Source organism: Bos indicus, chromosome 15 (genome assembly GCF_029378745.1).
Source record: "Bos indicus isolate NIAB-ARS_2022 breed Sahiwal x Tharparkar chromosome 15, NIAB-ARS_B.indTharparkar_mat_pri_1.0, whole genome shotgun sequence".
Classification (NCBI taxonomy): domain Eukaryota; kingdom Metazoa; phylum Chordata; class Mammalia; order Artiodactyla; family Bovidae; genus Bos; species Bos indicus.
In genome coordinates this window covers 47,950,125-47,971,551 of record NC_091774.1, presented here as the reverse complement: position 1 = coordinate 47,971,551, position 21,427 = coordinate 47,950,125, and the positions used below count along the sequence as shown (strand labels likewise).

Here is a 21,427-nt window from a genome sequence, read left to right as displayed (position 1 = left end):
TTCTCCTCCTGCCTTCAATCTTTCCCAGCATCAGTTCAGTTCAGTCACTCACTCGTGTCCGACTATTTGTGACCCCATGAATCGCAGCACGCCAGGCCTCGCTGTCCATCACCAACTCCCAGAGTTCACTCAGACTCATGTCCATCAAGTCAGTGATGCCATCCAGCCATCTCATCCTCTGGCGTCCCCTTCTCCTCCTGCCCTCAATCCCTCCCAGCATCAGAGTCTTTTCCAATGAGTCAACCCTTCACATGAGATGGCCAAAGTACTGGAGTTTCAGCTTTAGCATCATTCCTTCCAAAGAAATCCCAGGGCTGATCTCCTTCAGAATGGACTGGTTGGATCTCCTTGCAGTCCAAGGGACTCTCAAGAGTCTTATCCAACACCACAGTTCAAAAGCATCAATTCTTCGGCACTCAGCTTTCTTCACAGTCCAACTCTCACATCCATACATGACCACAGGAAAAACCATAGCCTTGACTAGACGGACCTTTGTTGGTAAAGTAATGTCTCTGCTTTTCAATATGCTATCTAGGTTGGTCATAACTTTCCTTCCAAGGAGTAAGCGTCTTTTAAGTTCATGGATGCAGTCACCATCTGCAGTGATTTTGGAGCCCAGAAAAATAAAGTCTGACACTGTTTCCACTGTTTCCCCATCTATTTCCCATGAAGTAATGGGACCAGATGCCATGATATTCGTTTTCTGAATGTTGAGCTTTAAGCCAACTTTTTCACTCTCCACTTTCACTTTCATCAAGAGGCTTTTGAGTTCCTCTTCACTTTCTGCCATATGGGTGGTATCATCTGCATATCTGAGGTTATTGCTATTTCTCCTGGCAATCTTGATTCCAGCTTGTGCTTCTTCCAGTCCAGCATTTCTCATGATGTACTCTGCATAGAAGTTAAATAATCAGGGTGACAATATACAGCCTTGATATATTCCTTTTCCTACTTGGAAACAGTTTGTTGTTCCATGCCCAGTTCTAACTATTGCTTCCTGACCTGCTTACAGATTTCTCAAGAGGCAGGTCAGGTGGTCTGGTATTCCCATCTCTTGAAGAATTTTCCACAGTGTATTGTGATCCACAAAGTCAAAGGCTTTGGCATAGTCAATAAAGCAAAAGTAGATGTTTTTCTGGAATTCTCTTTTTTTTTTTTTTTGGATGATCCAGAAGATGGCAATTTAATCTCTGGTTCCTCTTCCTTTTCTAAAATCAGCTTGAACATCTGGAAGTTCACAGTTCATGTATTGCTGAAGCTTGGCTTGGAGAATTGGGGCATCACTTTATTCGCGTGTGAGATGAGTGCAATTGTGCAGTAGTTTGAGCATTCTTTGGCATTGCCTTTCTTTGGGATTAGAATGAAAACTGACCTTTTCCAGTCCTGTGGCCACTGCTGAGTTTTCCAAACTTGCTGGCATATTAAGTGCAGCACTTTCACAGCATTATCTTTTAGGATGTGAAAGAGCACAACTGGAATTCCATCACCTACACTAGCTTTGATGGTAGTAATACACTCTAAGGCCCACTTGACTTCACATTCCAGGATGTCTGGCTCTAGGTGAGTGATCACACCATCACGATTATCTGGGTCCTCAAGATCTTTTCTGTACAGTTCTTCTGTGTATTCTTGCCACCTCTTCTTAATATCTTCTGCTTCTGTTCGGTCCAAACCATTTCTGTCCTTCATTGAGCCCATCTTTGCATGAAATGCTCCCTTAGTATCTCTAATTTTCTTGAAGTCTTTCCCATTCTGTTGTTTTCCTCTATTTCTTTGCACTGATCACTGAGGATGGCTTTCTTATCTGTCCTCACTATTCTTTGGAACTCTGCCCTTAGATGAGTATATCTTGCCTTTTCTCTTTTGCTTTTCACGTCTCTTCCTTTTACAGCTATTTGTTATGCCTCCTCAGCCAGCCATTTTGTGTTTTTGCGTTACTTTTTCTTGGGGATGGTCTTGATCCCTGCCTCCTGTAAAATCTCATGAACCTCCATCCATAGTTCATCAGGCACACTGTCTATCAGATATAGTCCCTTAAATCTATTTCTCACTTCCACTGTATAGTCATAAGGGATTTGATTTAGGTCATACCTGAATGGTCTAGTGGTTTTCCCTACTTTCTTCAATTTAAGTCTGAATTTGTCAATAAGAGGTTCATGATCTGAGCCACAGTAAGCTCTCGGTCTTGTTTTTGCTGACTATATAGAGCTTGTCCATCTTTGGCTGCAAAGAATATTATCAATCTGATTTTGGTGTTGGCCATATGTAGAGTCTTCTCTTGTGTTTTTGGAAGAAGGTGTTTGCTATCACCAGTGCGTTCTCTTGGCAAGTCTGTGAATACCTTCGACAACAATCACATGTGATGCCTCTTCTTCATCTGATGACATCTACCAACCCTAAAATGGACTGGTGCAACACTTTGCACTTTAACTATGGACATGATGTGACTTTTAATTTTGATTCTGAATGTTGTGTTTTTGCTGTTTGCTCTCTGCATCTGTAATTGTATAACTGGATTTGTTTCTAGCCGCATGAAAGCTTTTAAGTTACAAATGGTTGCTCAAACTCCTGCTACTGCTGTAGCTTCCTCCAGCTACTATTTGGGCCCCCTGGATCAGATATCCTCAATATGAGGATTAGGAGAATATGTTGCCTCACCAATTTAGGGACAATGCCCCAGTCAGCTTGGAAGTAGTTATGGAATGAGAACAATGCCCCTTTTCCCTAGGCAACATAATTCTCCTAAAAAGAAAAGAGGGGAATGAGAGAGTCAGTTCCTAGGCAGGTTGATAGGGAGTCTAGGGGTCCCCAAGGAGAGAGGGATCTGGAATTCTCAAGGAGGAAGAAAGGACAAACTTTTTTTCTTTCTCCACATTCCTTAGGATTATATAACAATAATGTATCCTGCCTAAGGACAGTCTTTGGATTCAACCTTCTGTTATCTTAAAATGTTAATTATGGGAGTAGACCTGGTCTTTACAAGGATGTATCTTGCCTGAGGACAGTGTTATCTTAAAATGTAAGTTATGGGAGTAGGTCTGATGAGGTCTTTACAACCTCCAGATAGTCTTTGGATTATATAACTTCATTGTTAACACTAGCAAGCGGGTACTCTTTCTGCCCCCTTCTGATGCCTATGTCAGAAGCTTTCTCTATCTCCTTTATACTTTAATAAAACTTTATTACACACACACACACACACACACACAAATTCTATTAGCCTTTGCCCTGCTTCATTCTGTACTCTAAGGCCAAATTTGCCTGTTACTTCAGGTGTTTCTTGACTTCCTATTTTTGCATTTCAGTTCCCTATAATGAAAATGACATCTTTTTTGGGTGTTAGTTCTAAAAGGTCTTGTAGGTCTTCATAAAACCATTCAACTTCAGCTTCTTCTGCATTACTGGTCGGGGCATAGACTTGGATTACTGTGATATTGAATGGTTTGCCTTGGAAAAGAACAGAGATTATTCTGTCATTTTGAGATTGCATCCAAGTACTGCATTTCAGACTCTTTTGTTGACTATGATGGCTACTCCATTTCTTCTAATGGATTCCTGCCCACAGTAGTAGACATAATGGTCATCTGAGTTAAATTCACCCATTCCAGTCCATTTTAGTTCACTGATTCCTAGAATGTCAATATTCACTCTTGCCATCTCCTGTTTGACCACTTCCATTTTGCCTTGATTCATGGACCTGACATTCCAGGTTCCTATGCAATATTGCTCTTTATGGCATCGGACCTTGCTTCTATCACCAATCCCATCCACAATCGGGTGTTGTTTTTGCTTTGGCTCATCCCTTCATTCTTTCTGGAGTTATTACTATACACTGATCTTTAGTAGTGTATTGGGCACCTACCCACCTGGGGAGTTCATCTTTCATTGCAATAATTAGGTGCTCACAAAATTCGACTATAATCCAGTGGACACAACAGAAAGAACTTCTTGTAGGAAGGGAAATTATGTGACTTAAGAGAATCAGTTTTATTAAAACTGAGTCCATCATTTGGAAATTTGTAGATGAGACCAAAGCAAGGGCTAGTGAATGGCCTAGGAATAGGAACAGATTCCTATAGGAAGAGTTAACAATATAAAGCCAAGCAAGACCAGGTCTTTGTTATTATGTTTGCACTGTTTGAATTCTTTTTATTTGGTAGAATTATCAAGACTGTTGAGTAGGATCAAATAGAACAGTCAGGCTACAAAAAAGATGATTTCTCCTCTAAACATACTTTATATTGTGCAAATACTTGTCCATCTTTTGACTCTGACTGAAAAACTACTACCTTCTTTTATAGGACACATTTATTGATACCAAAAGTAAAATATTTTGCAATTGACCATCATGCATGGAGTCAAAGCTCCAGCCTGACACCAAGATACTTCATCTTCAATGAGATTCCTGGACTGGAACCTCCACACATCTGGATCTCAGTGCCATTCTGACTCATTTACATCATTGCTGTCATGGAGAACTGTGGCCTTATCTATCTTATCTGTCATGAGGAGGCCTTTCATTGGCCCATGTATTAATTCTAGCCTTACTGTCCCTTACAGATGCTAGTGGGTGCCCTTCATTTGTTCCCAATATTTTGTGTATCTTTTGGCTCAGTTTCAGAGAGATTGATTGTAATGCTTGCCTTGTGCAGATGTTTTTCATCCACATGCTTATAGGCATGGTGTCTGGTGTGCTCGTGCTTATGTCTCTGGATTGCTAAGTGACCATTTGCTACCCTCTATGTTATTCTACCCTGGTAGCTCAGATGGTACAGAATCTGCCTGCAATGTGGGAGAACGGGGTTCAATCTCTGGGTCAGGAAGATCCCGTGGAAAAGGAAATGGCAACCCACTCCAGGATTCTTGCCTGGAAAATCCCATGGACAGAGGAGCCTGGCGGGCTATAGTCCATGTGGTCGCAAAGAGTCGGACACAACTGAGCAACTAATACACATCATGACATTCTTCCATCCTCACCAACACCATAATTACCAAAGTTGACCTTGTCACCTTGACTTGAAGTGTGTTGCTTATGATACCATTCACTTTCCTGATCAAGTGTCTTCCCCACTGCAAAGGCAACCTCATTTAACACACTATTGTGAACATATGTCTCTGGCAGAACCATCCTGTGGCAACATCAAGATAATGCCATCTATGGTCTCATAGCTGCCATGTTGATTGGAGGGTTTGATATTTTCTGCATTTTATTTTATTCTTATACTATACTTAATCATGCTGTAGGAAATGTATCCTCTGCAGATGCTCATCACAAAGACTTCAGCACCTGTACTTCACGTATATGTGCTATTGTCATCACCTATGTCCCAGCCTTCTTCACTCATCACTTTGGGGAACACAGCATATTTCACCATATCAACATTTTAATAGCCAACCTCTATCTACTGCTGCCCCTCACCTTGAATCCAATTGTCTATGGTGTGAAGACCAAGCAGATCTGTGAAGGAGTGATCAAACTGTTTTTTAGAGAGGAAGACACTTTGAATGTAAGATAAATCTAATATATGGAATCTGGATTTAGCATAATTATAAAGAAATATAAGAGAACAAGCATAAAACTCAATAACCATGAGGTCAAAAGAAAATACCTGTCAATATTCTCCTATGAGATTTACAAAACTAACACAAAATTTATAATCTGAGAACTCTAACTTGATAGAAAAAATAAAATTGACAAGAAACTATTGTATTCCCCTGCAGTTTAACTTTAGTTAGATCTTGTGGAATGGATGCACAGAATGAAATAATAGAATATACAACTTGAAGTAAATGCTTGATGATGAAAGCGCTTTGATCCAAACACCATGAGGGAGTATATAGTAAAGGATAAAGAAGGTCTGGTAGCCTGGAGAAACTCTAGAGGTTTGAGGAAGGCACCTAAGTGAACTGTCATGTGTGTTACAGGGAAGCAAGAGACACTTTCCTGAATGTGCTGATTTCCAAGGGTCTTTGTCAACCTTTTTGTTCAATATTTATGTGACACTTGCATAACTTTAGAGGAATAAAAAACCTTGACTGTTAATTTATTTCTGACTTTTTTGTTCCTAGGAAATTATCTGGACGCCTTTGACTGTGTCAGTGTAAATGCAAATGAAGTGGGAGTAGATATGATTACTAGAGCTGCTCATAATCTGGAACGTACTCCTTTGAGTTTATTTCAAACAGAATCTTGTAAGGTACACGGGATAATATTTGATGGCTATGTGAGGATAGGATTTATAAGTACAGGAAAGCAGACTTGAAGAAAATCTATGTACTCAGCCAATTAAAGATGGCTGAGCTAACTACTTTCCTTAATTTTAACATTGAAAGAGCAACAATTAATCATCAGGGACAATGAAGAGAAGAGCACCTTATTTAGACATCTGGAAATATGAATAATAAAAGAAATGAAAGAAGAATCATAAATGTGGTATTCAGAAACAGTGATAATGAATGAAAAGTGAAGAAAATAAGGGAATAATTCAAAAAAAAAAACTGAAGAAATAGAATGGGATCAGCAAATGGTTACAAACAGAGGAAGAGTTAGAAATATTAGATTAAGATTATGCTCATCATTTGCTAATATGGATAATATATTTTAATATAATGTTATAGGGACAGGGAAGCTACAGTCTATGAGGTCATGAAGAGTCGGACACAACTTGGCAACTGAACAACAACAAATATATGATAAAATAATTGTGAACTATAATGAAAATTCCATGTATTTTTGCAAAATTAATTTTGATGCTTTGAAGAAAAACCTGAATTTCTAAAAAATTTAAAATGAATTTTTTTAAATAAAATAATTTAAGTGTTTGCATGTAATAAAATTTGTAAAGTGATAATCAGAAAAAATTCTCTCTTCTGGACTTCTGTTTTTGTATTTGGTAAATTTTGCCCATCATATATTCTGACTTAAATCATATTCACACACAAGGAAACAAATCAAGAAATTTACCTAAACTGCCATTTTAAAACATATATATATATATATATTTCATTGAATTCTTACTTCAAAACTATGATATAGTTATTATTATCCTCATATATAAAGGAATATATATATTCCTAGACTTTTTATATCTCAGAATATTAAATTAAAATTTAAATACAATAATGTAAATAAGCTTGCATTGTGGGTAGAGTGTATGGGAGGCAACAACAATAAAAAGTAAAGCAAGACGATAAACTTTTTAAAAATCTGAAAAAGTAAAATGCAATAAATGACGTATATCTGAGGCACTGAGTAAGAATTCCCAATTAATTTTATGTTATCTTCCCCATTATTAACACAAAATAGGTTTCACAGAAAATAAATATAAAAACAACAATATAATTCTGAATTATAATTTACAACTAAATTAGAGATAACAGGCTGAATCATTGAGGAAGTTTTAAATAATTATAAAATAAATGATGATGAAAGAATATTCTACTCATGTGCTCGCTTCGGCATCACATATACTAAAATTGGAACGACACAGAGAGGATTAGCATGGCCCCTGCGCAAGGATGACAGGCAAATTCGTGAAGCGTTCCATATATTTCAATAAAATTGGAAATGAAAATGGAGAGATCACAACAGACAAAACAGAAATACAAAGGATCATAAGAGACTACTATCAGCAATTATATACCAATAAAATGGACAACGTGGAAGAAATGGACAAATTCTTAGAAAAGTACAACTTTCCAAAACTCGACCAGGAAGAAATAGAAAATCTTAACAGACCCATCATAAGCACAGAAATTGAAACTGTAATCAGAAATCTCCAGCAAACAAAAGCCCAGGTCCAGATGGCTTCACAGCTGAATTCTACCAAAAATTTAGAGAAGAGCTAACACCTATCCTACTCAAACTCTTCCAGAAAATTGCAGAGGAAGGTAAACTTCCAAACTCATTCTATGAGGCCACCATCACCCTAATACCAAAACCTGACAAAGACCCCACAAAAAAAGAAAACTACAGGCCAATATCACTGATGAACATAGATGCAAAAATCCTTAACAAAATTCTAGCAACCAGAATCCAACAACACATTAAAAAGATCATACACCATGACCAGGTGGGCTTTATCCCAGGGATGAAAGGATTCTTCAATATCCACAAATCAATCAATATAATACACCACATTAACAAATTGAAAAATAAAAACCATATGATTATCTCAGTAGATGCAGAAAAAGCCTTTGACAAAATTAAACATCCATTTATGATAAAAACCCTCCAGAAAGCAGGAATAGGAGGAACATACCTCAACATAATAAAAGCTATATATGACAAACCCACAGCAAACATTATCTTCAATGGTGAAAAATTGAAAGCATTTCCTCTAAAGTCAGGAACAAGACAAGGGTGCCCACTTTCACCATTACTATTCAACATAGTTTTGGAAGTTTTGGCCACAGCAATCAGAGCAGAAAAAGAAATAAAAGGAATCCAAATTGGAAAAGAAGAAGTAAAACTCTCACTGTTTGCAGATGACATGATCCTTTACATAGAAAACCCTAAAGACTCCACCAGAAAATTACTAGAACTAATCAATGATTATAGTAAAGTTGCAGGATATAAAATCAACACATTGAAATCCCTTGCATTCCAATACACTAATAATGAGAAAATAGAAAAAGAAATTAAGGAAACAATTCCATTCACCATTGCAATGAAAAGAATAAAATACTTAGGAATATATCTACCTAAACAAACTAAAGACCTATACATAGAAAACTATAAAACACTGGTGAAAGAAATCAAAGAGAACACTAATAGATGGAGAAATATACCATGTTCATGGATTGGAAGAATCAATGTAGTGAAAATGAGTATACTACCCAAAGCAATCTATAGATTCAATGCAATCCCTATCAAGCTACCAACGATATTCTTCACAGAGCTAGAACAAATAATTTCACAATTTGTGTGGAAATACAAAAAAAACTCAAATAGCCAAAGCAATCTTGAGAAAGAAGAATGGAACAGGAGGAATCAACCTACCTGACTTCAGCCTCTACTACAAAGCCACAGTCATCAAGACAGTATGGTACTGGCACAAAGACAGAAATATAGATCAATGGAACAAAATAGAAAGCCCAGAGATAAATCCACGCACATATGGACACCTTATCTTTGACAAAGGAGGCAAGAATATACAATGGATTAAAGACAATCTCTTTAACAAGTGGTGCTGGGAAAACTGGTCAACCACTTGTAAAAGAATGAAACTAGAACACTATCTAACACCATACACAAAAATAAACTCAAAATGGACTAAAGATCTAAACGTAAGACCCGAAACTACAAAACTCCTAGAGGAGAACATAGGCAAAACACTCTCCGACATACATCACAGCAGGATCCTCTATGACCCACCTCCCAGAATATTGGAAATAAAAGCAAATATAAACAAATGGGACCTAATTAAACTTAAAAGCTTCTGCACAACAAAGGAAACTATAAGCAAGGTGAAAAGACAGCCTTCAGAATGGGAGAAAATAATAGCAACTGAAGCAACGGACAAACAACTAATCTCAAAAATATACAAGCAACTCCTGCAGCTCAATTCCAGAAAAATAAATGACCCAATAGAAAAATGGGCCAAAGAACTAAATAGACATTTCTCCAAAGAAGACATACAGATGGCTAACAAACACATGAAAAGATGCTCAACATTACTCATTATCAGAGAAATACAAATCAAAACCACTATGAGGTACCATTTCACACCAGTCAGAATGGCTGCGATCCAAAAGTCTTCAAGCAATAAATGCTGGAGAGGATGTGGAGAAAAGGGAACCCTCTTACACTGTTGGTGGGAATGCAAACTAGTCCAGCCACTATGGAGAACAGTGTGGAGATTCCTTAAAAAACTGGAAATAGAACTGCCTTATGATCCAGCAATCCCACTGCTGGACATACACACTGAGGAAACCAGAATTGAAAGAGACACGTGTACCTCAATGTTCATCGCAGCACTGGTTATAATAGCCAGGACATGGAAGCAACCTAGATGTCCATCAGCAGATGAATGGATAAGAAAGCAGTGGTACATATACACAGTGGAGTATTACTCAGCCGTTAAAAAGAATGCATTTGAATCAGTTCTAATGAGGTGGATGAAACTGGAGCCTATTATACAGAGTGAAGTAAGCCAGAAAGAAAAACACCAATACAGTATAGGGGCCACTTGCCGGGGTCCAGTCCCAGTGGATCCAGGGAAATTCGAAGGAGAGACGGCATCGGCAAATACAGTGGCTTTAATTAAATGTTAATTAGAGATATAAAGAGTGATAAAATAAGGATAGCTCAATAAGAAAATTCACTGGGGAAAAGAGGCTGAATAAGTTGGTTTACGTGAAAAGCTAATAAAATTCCAAGACAAGGAATTTACGTCACCTACATAGGCTGCAGGCGTCCTCCCATTCTCCTGAAGGAGAGGAGACACTAAGGCCTCCCTGGTCAGATCTTAGAAGCCCAGGCATAATTAGTAGGCTTGACGAGCCTCCACGTTCCAGATGGGAACTCAGCCAGAGGTTGAGAGAAAGAATGGCATGGGGAAACCAGTCTTTCGAGGAACTGATCCCATTCTTTACTTTTCCAGGGTCTGTTTTTACACACTGAGATGTTATACAAACTTCAGGTGAGGTCAGCAGTCCTGACTTTTATTAAAGTCAGGTGCTTCATACAAATGTATACAGAGGTCTTAGGGGTGTTACATCATCTTCTGGCCAGGAGGCCTGCTGACAATTTATGACCCTCTCCTTGTGACAGTGGTCAGTCAACCAGAACACTTATTTCTTCAGGGGTGATTATTCTTAAAACAGACGCCACCTTCCAAAGGTACCAGATAAAGTTATATTCCTATAGGGTGAGGGTGAAGTGGGTTTTAATTAAGAAAAGAATTTGCTTAGCCTATGGTCTAATGTTGGTTAATATCAAAGGTTAATACTTATTTCTTCTATATATTCATTAATGTGTATAAAGGCAGGGGATGTGGAGACTTAGCAGCAAACATTGGCTCAACAAATGAAAAACCCTTCACCAATACAATTTCTAATCAGCCCACCAAACTTATACTAATAGTTTCCTAACTTCTCTAAAGAACCTATTTTTAGAAGGTTTAAAGCATCTCCTGCCTCTCACGGTTGGGAGGCTGTGAGCAATCACATGTGGCCGGACAAGCCTGTCAGGCAGGCTAGAGAAACTTCAGAAGAGTTTGTAGGTTGAAACACTCCTATCACACCCAGGAATTATTATTAACTAGAGCTCTAAGTTAACTCCTTCTACGAAAGAGGTGGTGGAGGACAGCACCCCGTAAAGTCAGAGGTGTAGGTGAGAGCACAAAGTAGTAAAGTAGGCAGACTCTGGTTTTGGGGGTAGATGCTCGAGAATTTCCAGGGGGACTCTTGAGGGTCGATCCTGCCTTTGCGTATGTCAAGCCTCCTTCCTCATGATCTTTGCCACAGGCGGAGTTCCTCACACTGGTTTCTGACATATATGGAATTTAGAAAGATGCTAACAATAACCCTGTATACGAGACAGCAAAAGAGACACTGATGTATAGATCAGTCTTTTGGACTCTGTGGGAGAGGGAGAGGGTGGGATGATTTGGGAGAATAGCATTGAAACATGTATAATATCATATATGAAACGAGTCACCAGTCCAGGTTCAATGCACGATACTGGATGCTTGGGGCTGGTGCACTGGGACAACCCAGAGGGATGGTATAGGGAGGGAGGAGGGAGGAGGGTTCAGAATGGGGAACACATGTATACCTGTGGCAGATTCATTTTGATGTATGGCAAAACCAATACAATATTGTAAAGTTAAAAAAGAAAAAAAAAGAATATTCTACTCAGTATTTATGAGAAGGAAGATACAGAAAAGCATAGAAAGAGGAAAATAAGAGAGAAGGAGAGAAGTAAAGAAATGGAAAAAAAGGTGGATGCAATTTCTAATTCCATCTCGTGCCCTAGTAACAAAGTTGTGAGGCTAGGCTCAGTGGCTTCGTGAAAAAGACTCAGTCTTCCCACATTCAACCTCACATAGTTTGATTAGATCTAGAACCAATGTATTAGGTACAAAGAACTCCCACACATATTTCAGTTTAATTAAATCATAATTCCTTTAAAATATGATATGTTAATATTTCCAAAGGAGAGGAAGTATAAAGAAATTACAAGGGGATGCCAAGGTAGTGAAAGTTATCTTTCTTATGAATCTCCAGAATCATTTGGCCACTTCTATATGGACACATGTGTAGATATATAGACATAAAGAAAATATAACAACAAAACAGTACAACTAGGAGAACACAAAATTCAGTGAGCATTCCACACGACCTTTTCACAAGACTCTGCCAACAGTATGGTTTTATGTTTTAATGAGCTGGAAAAGTTAAGCCAAAATTATAACTAGAATCTTATCTCACTCTTTCCCTGAGTTCTGTCTCTCAGAATCCATGAATAACAAATTTATTTGTTCTTTTTGAAATGAAAAACACCATGCATCTACCTTGTCTTTCAAAGTAACTTTAAGCTATTTCCAAAGCAATTTTATAGAATGCTAAAAATTGAACAAGATTGCATAGAGATGGTTTAATTATTTTGTAGGATAATTAGAGATTTTTGAGTTTACCATTTCTATGTTTGAGCTCAGAAGTCAAAGGCATCTCAGTCAACAGAAAAGAAGTTTAGTATTAGTCTGGTATTTTCCCCCAGTTCCTTTGGAAAAATAAGTATCTATAGAAATATTAGACAATTCTGCTTATCTATTTACCTTTGGATATTTTATGTTAAAAGATCAAAGGCACAGATTTTTTTATATAACCAATACTATCTTCATGCACCCAAACACACCCTAAGCCCCCAGAGAACAATAGCACACAAAGAGTTTGTAGGCTGCTGTTTATGGGGTTGTGTGCAAGCAGTGCTGAATGTTCTGTGGAGAAAGAGTTGTGTGTATCAAGTGGAGCATTTTGCTAAGCACAGTTCTCGAGAGTAAAATATTGCACCCTAGAGCAGCGATAAGCACTTAGGTTGCACTTAAATCTGGAATTTTGAAGCCATAAAAGAAGAAATTCAAGCAAAAAGGAAAGAAAGAGAAATAAAAGCATTACAGAATAAAAGGAAAAGGAGAAGAGAGAAAAGGAAATTTTAAGGGAGGTTATCACAATCTGAATATTGTACAAGACATGGTACAATGGGAAAGAACAAATAGTAATGTTCATAAGCAAAGGGGGAAAAAAAGGAGACTTGAGGCAGGGGACGATTATTCTTCTCAGTCATTACTTAAAGTATAGGGTCCTCATTTAGACTGAAACTCTTAACTTTTTGTTCTAACTCATTCATCTGAATAAGAAGCTTCGGTTGGGCATCTGATGTTAGTGAGTCATAACTTAAGCCCTGTTCCCTCACACTAGTCAACCTCTCTCTGAATAGACCATACATTCTGATCTATCCACATTGGTGTAGTTAGTAGCCAGCCCCTCCCATTGAGATTTTCATTTGTCTATGCTGCCTGAGTGAGCAAACATACCTAAATTGGGGGCAAAATATAAACAAGCCCTTTTGACTGAAGATCTAAAGCTTTATTTTCCCCGATGTGTGTCATAAAATTGTTGATATTTTGAGGCTAACTTCCTTGCCTCTGATAGAACTTGCTGAACTGGGGTGGAAAAGGCAGAGGTGTTATTGAGTTTACTGTTGTATATGGTGTTAGAGAATGTTCTAAATTTTGTTCTCATACGTGTAGCTGTCCAGTTATTTTATTCTCTTACTTGTAAACTGTACATTTATTAAGATACTGTCTTTTCTCCATTGTAAGTTTTTGCCTCCTCTATTGTAGATTAATTGACCAGAATTGCATGCGTTTATTTCCAGGTTCTCTATTCTGTTTTGATGACAATAGTTTTGTAAGTATAGCCCGAAGTTCCTGTGCATGCTGTCTCCAGCTCTGTTCTTTCTCAAGATTTCGGTGGCTATTCAGTCTTTTGTGTTGCCACACACATTTTAAAATGATTTGTTCTAGTTCTCTGAAAAAACACTATTGGTAATTTGAGAGGGATTGCATTGAATTTGTTGGTTGCCTTGTATAGTTTTGTCATTTAACAATATTGATTTTCCAACTCAAGAGCAAGGCGTATCTTTCCATTTCTGTGAATCATCTACAGTTTTCTGTATCAGTATTTTATAGTTCCCAGTATATAAGTATTTCAGCTTTTCTGCAAAATAGCCATACAATTTTAAACTTTCCCCAATATTGTGTTAGAGTATCACAGTATCAGGAGAGTTTTGTGATACACTTTCAATGGTTGAGAGAATTCCAACTGCTCTATTTAAAAGGAATCTTTACATATTCACCATTGAGAATGACAAAAATCATTTCAATTTGCTTTTCAATCATTCCAGAATTAGTTTTCTTCATATTAAATAGTACAGGGGAAGCTCAGGTAATAAAATGTAAGATAAATATAAAACTACTTTGCCACAATATATACACATATATATAATATTCTCACATGTGTGGGTTTGTGTATTTATTAGCTTATCTAATAAACTCAGGACAAACCACAAAGTAGGCACAAAATATTTCTATTATTCTTATATGATAGATTTTATTCTCTGTATCTGTCACTTTCAATTTCTGCCTCTCTCTCTAAATATAAAATAAATATTATACTACACATTCCCATGGAAATATATTATGAACATATATGCAACATAGATATATGCATTGAATATGTTTCAGTATATTTTTGAAATTTTATGATTACATAGTTAGATCATTATTTTATAAAGCAAGATAACTGAAAAGCAAATAATTCTTATGATTATCAGAACTCTTGGTTAGAAACCACACCTGGGGGAAGATATTTAACTTTAATACTCTTATCAACATCTCTCCTGCTGATAATTATGAATATAAAAGCTGATAAATATAGAAATAATTTTGAAAGTCCCAAAGGAATTTGACTCTAACCTGAGCCCTCTGACATATCAATGTGGAGATCCAATCAGCTGTAAACACCCCAGTATGTGGAATCCTCAAAAGACACAGAAATTCTATGTAGAGGTAGAAACTGATTGTTGAATTCTGACACTCAGAAGTCTCAGTCATGCCCATGAGTCTGGTCTTTGCCCACACTGAGGTGAGTTTCAGAGATTCCCAAAGACTTGCACTTTCCCCAAAGGTAAAGTTTTCATACAAGAAATGCAATTTCTTTGAGATGTTATTGATTAGAAACTCAGTATTTCTTTTTGACTCTAAGCAAAATAGATGACGATTTCTCTGGGGACTAAGGAAAGAAACAACATCCCCCTAATTGTGAAATATATTTAAAACTACCTCATGGTTCACTAACGATGAATTACAGACAACAGTGGACTTGAAAGTGAGGAAAACAAAAGTTTTTGCCTTCATTAATAGATATCTATACTCAAAACTGCTTCCAGGAGAATGGGTGTTGTGGAAAGTAATTGGTGCATATACTTGAATCTTAGAAGGTAGTGAGGGGAGTTCCTGAGTGGCTTCCCTGTAGATATTTTCTTGTTGTTGTTGTTCAGTCGCTGAGTGGTGCCTGACTCTTTCCGGAATCCCACAGAAGTAGCCTGCCAGGCTCCTCTGTCCATGGTATTCTCCAGACAAGAATGCTGGAGTAGGTTGCCATTTCCATCTCCAGAGGATCTTCCCAAGCCAGGGATCGAACCCTTGTCTCCTGCATTGGCAGGTGGATTCTTTACCACTGAGCCACCAGGGAAGCAGAAATCTCATGCAACCCCCCCTACCAGGTTTTATGCAGTGTCTATGTGAACAAGTCCAGGAATAGGCATCTGGCTATTTCACAGATAAGTTCTCTCTCTGTAGATAAGTCTTTTACATAAAGACTGACTTTCTATATAACTTCACACATTTATTCTATCTATTCTCTATGATAGTAATAAGAGCAAGCTTTTTCTTTCTTCCTCTGCCACAAGTCCAGGAATAGGCATCTGGCTATTTCACAGATAAGTTCTCTCTCTGTAGATAGGTCTTTTACATAAAGACTGACTTTCTATATAACTTCACACATTTATTCTATCTATTCTCTATGATAGTAATAAGAGCAAGCTTTTTCTTTCTTCCTCTGCCATCACAAATTAAGCTAGTTATGTCCAGTTAATGCAGTTCTTCAGTTTAGGCAACAGATATAGAATGATTAAACACACAGCTTCAAGGTCAAACAAACCTGGATTTGAATCCTGACTTTACCAATTTCTAAATTTTTGCTGACACACTTCACATCAAGTTACCTTGAACTTACATTTCCTCATACATAAAATGAGGATGGTAACACACACCCTAGCCATTGTTACAGGTTCGAAGGTAGAAGTTAACCTCCATTGGAATATTAGCTCCACGAATGGAGAGGGTTTTTTCTATTTCAGTCATGACTATATCTCTAGAAACTAGAATGCTTAACTAGAGGCTTATTATTAAGCCTCTAGTTAAACATTAAGCCTCTGTTAAATACATACATTTTAGCATATAGCCAGAGAGTTATTTTTACTATTATAATATGTAATGTACATTAATGAATTATTAGACACCACTTGGAGGATTAACTTCTATTTACCCATTCTAACACCTCTAATTATGTACTTTTATCACCTCCCTCCTTCTTTAAAAGTCACGAAAATTTTAAAAAGGAAGATGTGAGACTTGTTCAAGTCCATCAAGGAGTCTGCGTGTCTATGTCTATATAAATAAGCATACAATAAAACTTTGTTCTCATATTTTCAGAGATCCATCTACTTTTCCTTTTACAAATATATTTTACATTTAAAAATAGCTCATGTTATAGCAGAATCATCTGGCAGGGAGGGTATGAAGATAAATCTTACTGAAGTTAAGAGGAAAAGAACTGGCACTGAATTGATCTGTTCATCTGTTTATGATTTAATAAGTGTGGATAGATTATTTAGTTATATGGTGTTGACGTTTGGAAGAGCCTGAGAATTTGCCATAATCAGTTTTAGTTTACAAGCCAGATGAGCAGAGCCAAAAGTTTTTCCTCCTCTGGTAGCTTAATATCTTGGTCTTTTCTTTTCAGTCCTGTGACTTTAGTGCCCTCGAGCTATCTTAGAAGGAGGCAGACATCAGAGGTGGAATCTCATGTATGCCAATTCTCTTTGCAGAAGTTCCAATTGCTACATGCTTACCTGCTACCTGGAATCAGCAAGAACTTGCAGGTATTTAGCTGGATCAGATGTCCCTAAATTTATTTTCAGGGTTGAGACATTTATAATTATTTTTCTAAGATATGAGAATATATTTTAATCTTGGAGTTCCCAGTTACTAGCACTTGCTATCTAAAATTCACCTCTCACTCATCTCAATATAATTGAGGTTTTTCAAAATCTCATATTACCTGTCCTGTCCTAAAGTGCACAATGGCACTTGAATTACAGCAGACCTGAGCAGCTCCATTTGAATTTACTATATTAATCAGGGCAATTTTGATCACATGACGTGTTTATCCTGAGGTAAGGGGCACTCTTACCTCACCTTACCTCACCTGAGGTGTAGGAGACATGAGACTCAGGTTTGATCCCTGGGTCAGAAAGATCCCCTGGAAGAGGGCATGGCAACCCACTCTAGTACTCCTGCCTGGAGAATCCCAGGAACAGAGGAGCCTAATGCGCTGCAGTCCATAGGGTCACACAGAGTCAGACATGACAAGCAACTTAGCACCCATGCAAGAAATGATAATAATAGTGATAACAACAGCAATACTGCTGCCACTATTTTTTGTATAACACTGTGTGTTATACACAGTTTTAGCACAACACACAGATTATCTTATTGAGCAATATTGACAACTTTCTGAGCCAGGCAAAGTTATTATTTTCATTGTATATTGAGAAAACAGATATACAATGGCTAAATAACTCATCAATAGCATATCCTAGGTAAGAACCAGAGATGGAATATGAATTTAGATAAGGTGACCCCAAGGAACTTAATCAATACTTCTCATTTGAAAAGTCATTTTGGTTACTTTGTTTTACTTTTTGTTTTCAAGCCCTCTGCTCACCTGAGTTATTTTCTTGTCCAGGAAAGGATCACTTCTAAAGAATATAATATGCCCTCCTCCTGTCAGCCATTATGTTTGGAGCCAACAGCTCCAGTCTAACCCCAAAATTCTTTATCCTGAATGGTGTTCCTGGGCTGGAAACTGCACACATCTGGATCTCCCTGCCATTCTGCTTCATGTACATCATTGCTGTTGTGGGCAACTGTGGACTCATCTACCTCATCGGCCATGAGGAGGCCCTGCATCACCCCATGTACTACTTTCTGGCCCTGCTCTCCTTCACAGATGTCACCCTGTGCACCACCACGGTACCCAACATGCTGTGCATATTCTGGTTCAACCTGAAGGAGATTGACTTCAATGGCTGCCTGGCTCAGATGTTTTTTGTCCACATGTTGACTGGGATGGAGTCTGGGGTGCTCATGCTCATGGCGCTGGACCGCTATGTGGCCATCTGCTACCCCTTACGCTATGCCACCATCCTCACCAGTGCTGTCATTGCCAAGGCTGGTCTTGCCACTCTGCTGAGGGGTGTGATGCTCATCTTTCCATTCACTTTCCTTACCAAGCGCCTGCCCTATTGTCGAGGCAACTTCATTCCCCACACGTACTGTGACCACATGTCTGTGGCCAAGGTGTCCTGTGGCAATTTCAGGGTCAATGCTATTTATGGTCTGATGGTTGCTCTCCTCATCGGCGTGTTTGACATGTGCTGTATTGCAGTGTCTTACACTATGATCTTGCGAGCTGTGGTGAGCCTGTCATCCACAGATGCTCGTCACAAAGCCTTCAGCAGCTGTACATCACATATCTGTGCTATAGTGATCACCTATGTCCCAGCTTTTTTCACTTTTTTCACCCACCGTTTTGGAGGACACAGTGTCCCTCACCACATACACATCATTGTGGCCAACCTTTATCTGCTCCTGCCTCCTACAATGAACCCAATTGTTTATGGTATCAAGACCAAACTGATTCGTGAGGGTGTGATCAAATTTTTACTTGGAGAGAAGGTTGTTTTTACCCAAGACACATAAATCTTAAAATAGATACATTGCTTGGGGTGGGTGATGGGGGGGGGGAGCATAAAATAGAATAAAGAAGAAATTTGTAAAAGATGTGAGCAAATTTGTAAAAGAAGCAAGAAATTTGTAAAAGCTTTGTAATGTTTGTAAACATTTGTAATGTTTGTAAAAAAAAAAAATAGTATTAAAAATTAAGTCCTCCAGTAGATAGAGTCTTTGAAACTTTTTCAAGTATACATTATGAAAAATTATTTTCTATGTAGAGTTCTACCAAAAAAGAAAATGCAGTATAAAGAAGTAACATACTCATTTCTTATAGATTTTATATTTTATATAAGGGTTAATAGACTCAAGATGTGTGAACAGATAGGTAAGAAAATGAAAAACACAGGCCTAATGTCAATGCAAGCATTGTGTGTAAGAACATGAAGCTGTGGTGATATGTAGCAAGCACATCCTCTCCATAAAGGACAGATTCTACTCAAATCAAGCACATAATTGCTATGGGGTTATGTGGGCCAAATATTAAATACTTTCCAGTATTTTTTTAAGCAAGCTAAATTCAGATGTTTTGTGAAATCTTCCAATTTTAACTATCAACTAAATATTTTAAAATATTTTTCATTTTATAGATATCTAAGTTTTCTATTTTTTTTTTTCATTTCATCAGTTTGGGACCCTCCATTTAAAATACACCTAAAATATAATTTTTTATTATATTTTATATATAATTATATATATATTATATTATAAATATATATTTATTATATTTTATCAGTCAAGCAAGCAAAGGTGCTTGTTTAATTTCTAGTATATGTTATAATTCATTCACTCATTAATTTTTTTCCAGATACTTATTAAAGTCATATTATGGGTCACATCTTGGGTTTAATGAAAGAAAGGCAGAACTGAGTATGATGTAATCCCTGGCAACAATGTGCTCAGAAGCTAGATTTTAGCCAGAAATCATGAGAGGAAACAAATGTGAAACAGAAGACATGATAAAAAGTGGATTCAATATGGAGAGAGCAAAAAATCAGTTCAGAAGAGTTGGTAAACACATTAATTTTGGATTTGAAGAGTTCCAAAGTATAAATTTTGTGTCTTAATTTCCAATTACAAGACTTTGACAGACTTTGAAAGTGAAGTTGCTCAGTCGTGTCCGACTCTTTGAGACCCCATGGACTGTAGCTAGAGCCTACCAGGCTCCTCTGTCCATGGGATTTTCCAGGTACTGGAGTGGATTGCCATTTCCTTCTCCAGCAGATCTTCCCAACCCAGGAATTGAACCCAGGTCTCCCGCATTGTAGACAGTGCTTTATCGTCTGAGCCACCAGGGAAGTCTTTAATCTCTCTAAATCTCAGCTTCCATTCTTTTTATCAAATGATGTTAGTGGCTTAAACAGCAGAGAAAATTTTATGTAGAATTTTTCTTTTCCTGCCATAAAAACAATTTTATTTCATTAATTCAAGATTTAGGTGATCAATTATTTCATGCATTGATGCCAGCATGGTTGCTTTCCTGTCCTGAGTCCATCATGTCCTTCAATTCCAGGTCTTAATAGTCTAGTTATTTCTTTACTCTTATATAGGCTATATTGACAGGATGTCTAGAAGGACTGACAGTCAATTTCAAGTTGTCCAGTAGGACTTATGCCAATTTTACCTTGCAAGTACATTGTTCATGCTCATTAATTTATAAACAACTACAGATGTGACCAATAGTTCAACTTTTTTAGATATTATCTTACACAAGTAATCCAAATTGCCAATAAGAGTAACAATGCCATTAGTAAAGATTTAAGCCAGATTCTCCTTAACCAAACTATTTTCCTCATATTTTGCCTAAACTGAGAAAAAGATCGTTCAGAGTAGAAATTTCACTCTTCTTGTGTATCATAAGATTGTTTATATTAGAAGACTCATCAGCTTTAAAAACACAGCATTTAGTACATATAGTATAAGTCCCACCCTTGCGAAGCTGAGGGACATGTGATTCTGTAGGACCATTTTTGTCATCCTGGAGACTTCAAATTTACCAAGTTAATAGATTGATTACTATCATTCAAAGCTTGCTGAGTAAATTTTTTTAAAGCCTCTATGTGATTAATGACATCCTTCTTTCCAAGTAAAGAAACAAACATTGCAGCCCAATGACCTTACCACTAGAAAACGTATTGGCCCCAGTGTGCTACATTAAAAGTAGATTGTCAGGGTCACTTTCAAGGCTACCTGAAAGTGCCTACTCACCCATAGGCAAACCTGAGTGAGTTAGTGAAAGTCGCTCAGTCATGTCTGACTCATTGTGACCTCATGGACTAGTC

At 37.5% G+C, this 21,427-nt stretch overlaps 1 protein-coding gene, 1 non-coding gene and 1 pseudogene across 2 annotated transcripts; all 3 read left to right on the top strand.

Moving 5' to 3' along the window:
• Positions 1 to 1,546: 1,546 nt before the first annotated feature.
• Positions 1,547 to 5,516, top strand: LOC109568874 (olfactory receptor 52N2-like; annotated as a pseudogene).
• A 1,930-nt stretch (positions 5,517 to 7,446) lies between these two features.
• LOC139176187 (U6 spliceosomal RNA) lies at positions 7,447 to 7,553 on the top strand. Its single transcript, XR_011560643.1, has one exon. It is a non-coding gene; the product is annotated as a U6 spliceosomal RNA (small nuclear RNA).
• Positions 7,554 to 18,105: 10,552 nt separating this feature from the next.
• On the top strand, positions 18,106 to 19,115 carry LOC109569343 (olfactory receptor 52N2). The gene has a single exon (XM_019974682.2). It carries the CDS (start codon positions 18,150 to 18,152, stop codon positions 19,113 to 19,115), a length of 966 nt encoding a protein of 321 aa, XP_019830241.2. The 5' UTR covers positions 18,106 to 18,149.
• Positions 19,116 to 21,427: the final 2,312 nt, after the last annotated feature.

Coding starts and splice junctions, on each gene's coding strand:
- LOC109569343 (XM_019974682.2), top strand. CDS start 18,150: ATGTTTGGAGCCAACAGCTCCAGTCTAACCCCAAAATTCTTTATCCTG.